Source organism: Phalaenopsis equestris, unplaced genomic scaffold, assembly GCF_001263595.1.
Source record: "Phalaenopsis equestris unplaced genomic scaffold, ASM126359v1 Scaffold235151, whole genome shotgun sequence".
Lineage (NCBI taxonomy): Eukaryota > Viridiplantae > Streptophyta > Magnoliopsida > Asparagales > Orchidaceae > Phalaenopsis > Phalaenopsis equestris.
The window spans coordinates 173,630-180,997 of NW_018253037.1; the positions used below are offsets into that span (position 1 = coordinate 173,630).

Consider the following 7,368-nt stretch of genomic DNA (forward strand, 5'->3'; position numbering starts at 1 on the left):
ACTAAAATTGAATACATGGAATGTAATTTTAGTAGTAATAGCTCTAGTGACAGAAGTGTGACTTTGGGTGATCAAATTATTAAAAGGTGTGAACGATTTAGATATCTTGGGTCCGTTGTCCAAAGCGATGGTGATATAGATGGGGATGTTAATAGTAGAATTCAAGTTGGTTGGTTGAAGTGGAGGAATGCTTCGGGCCTTTTGTGTGATAGAAAAGTACCGCTAAGACTGAAAGGAAAATTTTATAAGATGGTGGTGAGACCTGCAATGCTCTATGGCGTTGAATGTTGGCCTTTAAAAGCGAAGCATAATAATAAGTTAAGTGTTGCCGGGATGAGAATGATTAGGTGGATGAGTGGCTTTACACTTAGAGACAAAATGCGGAATGAATATATTCGTGATAGGGTTGGTGTAGCTCCTGTGACAGACAAAATTAGAGAAAGTCGTCTTAGATGGTTTGGTCATATTAAACGTCGACCATTAGATGATCCGATTAGGAGAGTAGATGTTTTAAATTCGACTTGTGTTAAGAAAGGCAGAGGTAGACCTAGGAAGACTTGGGCTTATTGTATTAAAAATGATCTTAATTTACTAGAACTAAATGAAAATATGACACTAAATAGGACGCAATGGAGAAAAAGGATTCATGTAGCCGACCCCACGTAGTGGGATTAAGGCTTTGTTGTTGTTGTTGTTGTTGTTGGGTGTTTGGTATGATCTATTTCAATTCCTTTTAAGGGGCTGTTTTTTTTTGACAATAAGTACTGCAATTTGGAATAACATTATTTTAGATTTTGCAGGTGTTTTGTATGTAGTAAAATAAATTCAAAGTATTTTCTGAGGAATTTAAAATACCTCTATAGGTTTTTTTTAATGAATTTGGAATTCACCCAAATTGAGCAAATTCCAAATTTATTGTTTGTGGATTACCGCTCTAATGACGAAGCCATGTCCACAACCTCACTGCCTCATCGCTGTACATCCCACGTATCATACTTTTTTCGTCATGTCAAATTATTTTTCTCCATTTGATACAATTCCATTTTTAGTTAAATTTCCATTTTTAGCTCCAGTTTAATGTTTAGTCAGGAAGGCTTTGCACTCCATCTCATTTTTTTCTTTTGTGGGGGCATGTACATACATAGCACACAAGTCATATGTAGTTATTACATATCTCACACCTAACCTTTCATATTTACACAAAACATTAATATCACATAAAAAATAGCACTATTACCACGCTTTAAAAGTGAAAAATGCATTTTCATACATTTTAAAGTAACAAAGTGCTACAACTGAAACAACAACAAGCCTTTATCTCACAAAATGGGGTCAGCGACATGAATCCTTTTTCTCCATTGTGTCCTATTTAATGTCATATTTTCATTTAATTCTAATAAATTAAGATCATTTTTTATACAATATGCCTAAGTTATTTTAGGTCTACCTCTACTTTTCGTAGCATAAGTCAAATCTAAAACATCTACTCTCCTAACTGGATCATCAGATATTCGACGTTTAATGCGACTAGATCTTTAAAGTACCATAATGCTATGTATGTAAATATGAAATTTTAGGTTTGAGATATATAAATACATAAGAATTGTGTGCTACTATGTAAATTTCGCTTTTTTTGTTTTCTTTTTATATGTTTATTGATGGAACTTGATAGATTTGCAATCTCAATTTTGTTCAATCATGCGTTATGATATTGAGCATATGATTATTTTGATGTAATTCATTCTTTTATACTTTGCAGAGGTTATAACGTCAGCAGAGTTTCATCCTACGCAATGTTATACACTCGCATATAGTAGCTCTAAGGGCTCAATACGACTTGTTGATTTGCGCCAATCAGCTTTGTGTGATAATCACTCCAAGTTGTAAGTGGCTTTATTTTATATTAATTTTAGTGGTATACATTTTTAGTTCTGTTTGTTCTGGGTGGGAAATGAAATTGCCAACTGATTCAGTTCCTTTTTTAAACTGCTTTATCGGTTGTCTTCTGGTAAAACAATGCAACTAATAGGTTTGTGGAGCGTGAGACACCTGGGTCAAGGTCTTTTTTCACCGAGATCATTGCGTCAATTTCAGATATTAAATTTTCAAAATATGGACGACATATTCTGAGTCGTGATTACATGACCCTTAAGGTTTTTTTTTCTATCCATCCAATTTAAATTGATATTTTCATTATTGAATTTTTGAAGTTGTGTAAATATTTTTCTTTAGTTTATGTCCACTAATTCATTTGATCTGCAGTACTTTATGATGCTTTTCTATCAAGTTTATCCAATCGACTGTTTTTTTGTGGAAAAGCAGGCTGACAAATGAAACTGATTACAGAAATTGTCTTGAAAGGGTTTTAAGTTTATAGTTGGGATATAAATTACTTTTACTTATCAATATTTTTTTTTGTTCCAATGATAAACTCATACGCTGTTATGAATGAATTTTTTCAATTTGGTGTTTATTTTGTGTTAAATTGGTGAGTTTGATGCAAAGATATCCTTTATATTCTTAGAAGTTTGAGTGAAGTAGTTTTTTTAATCCTGTTTTTTTGAAGATGTTACTATTTTAAGTTTTCGTTGTCCATAGTTCTTTAGCAAGGGCAGCCTAAACCTGCATCTGCCTGTAATACGGTGCATGCTACCATATGGTATTTTACTATATATGGGGCTATGGTTACATTCAACTACTCACAAGATGCTGCATATGTGTGGATTCAAGTATATTGAAAGTGTGTAATGCACCCTTGAAATTTTGTTTTTTAAAATTTATATTAAAAATTATAAAAATAATCATAAAAAATTATAAAAATAACCTCTGAGTTATGATTATTGACCTATTTCAACCCATGCTGGTAATCTTTATCTCTTTCAGTTGCCACGCCATCATTATCTTCGGCAATAATCTTGTTTCCTAATGGCTTCTGTGCATGTCCCTTACGTGCATTGCAAGAGACGGTCATTATTTCTTCTGCATTGTGATCTCACTTATAAAACAGCTAGCTTGGAGCTCTCTTAACATACATTGAGTCCCTCGTCTCCTCTACCACCTAATAGTGATTTCTCTCTAAAAATAAATAGCCTCTTATTATCACAAATAACTGATGTCAAATTTGTTTTTCTTTATCTATGCTGTCTCTCACCCCTTCACTTTCTCTCTCTTTACGCTAAGGTATGTTATCCTGTCATGTTCCTACATTTATCTGTAATATTTGCTTTCATATTATTTGGCTTTCCTTTGGCAATTTCAAGTGTATAATATTATACTAGATGCATGGTATCATAAATCAGGTATCTTATCATTGTTTATACGCATTCTTTGGCCTATTGATTTTGCTGTCATCAGGAATTTTACTGAAGTAAAATTATGTTCTATTTTTTAGATCTGCTGGCCCTTTTTTGCTTTCTGTCTTCTGCTTCTTTTCTTTTATTCGTTTTCATTTTTCAGCTGTGGGACATAAACATGGATTCTGGTCCACTTGCAACCTTCCAGGTCCACGAGTATTTGAGGCCTAAGGTAATTTGATTATTATGAAATGCGACTTGATTGGTACTTTTTACTATATAGCCAATTACTGTTTTTTTTTATATTTTTTGTTTGCCTTATATCAGCGCAATATATTGTGCAGCTTTGCGACTTATATGAAAATGATTCAATCTTTGACAAATTTGAGTGCTGCTTGAGTGGAGATGGGCTTCGGATAGCTACTGGTTCATATAGGTATTGTTTATTGTATTTGTTTGCTAAAGGATTCATTGATTTGTTTTCATATTGATGATTATGTTTGTTATTATGTTAAACCAGCAACCTTTTCCGTGTTTTTGGTTCTGCTTCTGGAAGCACTGAGGCGACAACTCTAGAAGCTTGCAAGAATCCTATGAGGTATGTCGGTATCGGTGAGAATTAATATATAACTTTTTTTGGTGTATGTAAACGTTATTTTAAATTTTATGGAACTGCTGTCTGTGTTAAATTTCACACGCACTGCGACATCACTCACCATGTGCTGTTTGTTCTTTGAATGGTAATCATCACTTGTTTTTTAAATGATATTATCCTTTGCTTAGAGCAAATTTTCCACAAGTAGAGACGTGCAAATAATTCAGTAGGGAATTACGTTGATCTTGAACTTTGCTGTAATTATTTTATAGCATTAGACTTGTTCAAAAAGGATTCACCTTTCCCTAGGATCATGGTATTGCTTATTTAAGATGTATAATTTTATTTCTTCCACTTGAACTTTTAAAAATCTCTTGGCAGGTTTGCAAGAGATGGCTCGTTTGAACCTCTCGTCTCTTACCTCTTCAACATTAATAAGTTTTTGTCTTTGTGAAGACTTTTGGCCTTTGATTACCAAAATGCTTAAATTTAGGAGACACTCTCCAAGATCGATTTATTGAGGGTAAAGCCATAATGATCATGGAAACCACTGTAAAGGAGTTATTCCTGACCTTTGGGAAATTGTGATTGAATTTCTAAAGCAAATGAATAAGCAGCTTGAGATTCTTAATAATTCATTTTGTAATTTGTAGTTGGATAAGTTTGATCACTCTCGGTTATCTTTGATGCCACTCCTTTTATTAGGTAAGGAATCTCCTCAAGATCAGAAAGTTTCTCCATTCCCAATTCATTGTACTGGAGTTGAGAGAGAGTGAGAGAGAGAGAGAGAGAAGTTACCAGGACAAATCTTTCCAGGACAAATCTTTTGAAGACTAAAAATCACTTCCACTTTTCAAAAATGAGATTTTGCTTCCACATTCCTATGATCATAATTATCACTATCATTAACCTTGAGTCAATAACTTAGGTTTGGCTTTATAGGTACTCTATTCACTCTTCTTGAATGCTACATAAGATGCTAATTCAAATTTGCTTACTTTTATTTAGCATGACTTAGTTCCAGAATTTGATATCTATTCATTTTTTCTTGCTAATCCTTTTGCAATAGTTATAATTACCTTATTGTTGCATTTCTTTCCCTCTGTTGCACTTGCTCAAATTATAGGTACGCTCTTCACTATTGAATCTTATATATGTGTTGCCCCTACAGTCTAACATATTTCTTTTTCACGCATCTTTTTTTTATATCACACATTCATCTTATGTTTCAATTTTCTCGCTTTTAAATGGATTTTTTTTTAGAAAATGATGATTTTGATAATCATTTTGGAGGGATTTTGAAAGTGCTTGTAGAACTTGAACCCTTTTTGAATTTCAACTTACCCAGCCAGATGAAGGAATATATATTCTATTTTGCCTCTTGGCTACAGCTTGCAAGAGGTCCAATACTTGTATGCATATTGCATGGTAGGTTAGTCTTATTGAATATTTATAAATGATGTTGATATTGACTTTAATTTTATCACCGAATAGTCCTAACATCTACAACTCTATGGGTTATGGTATATTTATTTCAATATATATATATATTATATATATTTATGATAAAAATTCAAAGTACTCAAATTTATCTCACCTAGGTATCACTTGGGTTGGTGTATACAAGTATTTGTCTTGCTCCTTTAAATCTCTAATTTTGATGAAATAGAAAAAATAAAATGTAAATGATAGTATATTTACAGTAGATTTGGATATGAGAGGAGGTGAAGCATATATACAATTTTTATTTTAATCTCCAAAATTTTATTATATCAAACTCGGTATGAGAGTTATACATGCATATATATTGTGTCAATTCATATCATTGACTGCCACCGACTACTTAACAAATGAGATAATAAAAATATATTGCATATATTTTAATGATGTCAGAGATGTGTATAAGAATAAATCGTAGAAGAAAACTATGAGCGCTAGTCATCTATTTAAATATTTGAGAATAAAATGATGTAGCATATATGTTGTTTACTCATCACATTAATTTGAAATGATATAACATATGATTATATATTTAAGTAGCCTACTCCAACCCCACATTCCTCTAATATTCCAACATCGTCTCATAAAATTTGAACAGGGAGAAAAGTTTATCCAACGAGTATACACCAACCCACATATTTAACTAGCATGCACCAATACCACATAGTCAATTCATCCAACAAGATTGATTTACATACATAGCACACAATTCTAATGAATTTACATATCTCACACCACAACTTTCAGATTTAGGCACATAACATTCAGATCAGTAAAACCACATCGAAATGACACTATTACACATAAGCAACATAAAATAATCATGCCTCATTAGTTAAATGCGCACGAATACAACTACCACCAATCTCCAAACTTCCATGTTAGTATGCAGATGGCATTAACGTAAACACATAAAATTGTGTGCTAGGTTTGTATGTAAATCCTTATATACTACTCAAAACACACGCATAAGAATTGTGTTCTTGAATGTAAACACATAAGAATTGTGCTCTTGAATGTAAATCATGCCTCAACATAAATTTTAATAAACATCAGAACCAAAAGGCAGAGATATCAAAATATGTACGAGCACAAACACCAAGAAATCCTACACAAAATGTGCACATAGAGATCATCCAACCTGCACAAAGAATAACAAAAAATTTCCCCACATCAAATCTCATCATGTACTACTCAAACGCAGAGATATCAAAATCCTTATGGACGAAACACCAGCATATACTTGTAGAGAGATAGAAATCTCACAAAGTACTAAAAAAAAGATAGAGAGATCCAAACTTTTAAATATGAACTTGTATAAGCGAGGGAAAACACATACATGTAAAAGACTAGGGATCATCACTAGGAATTGAAAAAATTGGCAGAAACTAACTCACAAAAATCAGGGTAGAGAACTAGAGATCAATGTACGTTTAGAGAGAATGGAGCTAAGGGGGAAGATAAGAAGAACAAAGATCGAGGGTACCTCTCTCGGGATTTGTTACCTTCGCTACCTTCGCGCACAGAGTAGTTTTAGAGGTTAGGGTAGAGAGCAAAATCAGGGAGATGGAAGTGGGGGAGAGGGCTTGGAGTGAGGGCGGAGCAAGTAATAACATAACAAAGTTGAGAAATACAACTTAGGGATCACAACATTAAAACAAACCTATGATGTGTCACGTAATATATAATGCGGGAGGAATGCATTAAACAAACACTGAAAAAAGTAGTGTTGGACTGCACTACTCTCGCGTAGCCCCGCCAAACTCAGAGTGCATGCGTGACATAATGTGGGCACTCCTTTTACATGTGCATTTACATTCATGCTAGCCATTTTCAATTTTATTGCATATATAGCACCTAAACTTTACCTTTTATATTTATTCCACCTAAATCTTTCATATCACATAAATAGTATCACCCTTGTAGCTTTTAAGCTTGATATATAATATATATATATATATATATATATATATATATATA

General features: G+C 32.9%; 1 protein-coding gene across 2 annotated transcripts in view; it reads left to right on the top strand.

The window, feature by feature from the left end:
• Positions 1–7,368, top strand: part of LOC110039087 (serine/threonine protein phosphatase 2A 55 kDa regulatory subunit B beta isoform-like) — a 75,301-nt gene that overhangs the window by 64,552 nt on the left and 3,381 nt on the right. For both annotated transcript variants that reach the window (XM_020744040.1, XM_020744039.1), the window contains exons 8-12: positions 1,760–1,883; positions 2,030–2,153; positions 3,457–3,525; positions 3,638–3,729; positions 3,814–3,891. In XM_020744040.1, the coding sequence (XP_020599699.1) occupies positions 1,760–1,883; positions 2,030–2,153; positions 3,457–3,525; positions 3,638–3,729; positions 3,814–3,891 (487 nt within the window). The remainder of the gene's footprint in view (positions 1–1,759; positions 1,884–2,029; positions 2,154–3,456; positions 3,526–3,637; positions 3,730–3,813; positions 3,892–7,368) is intronic.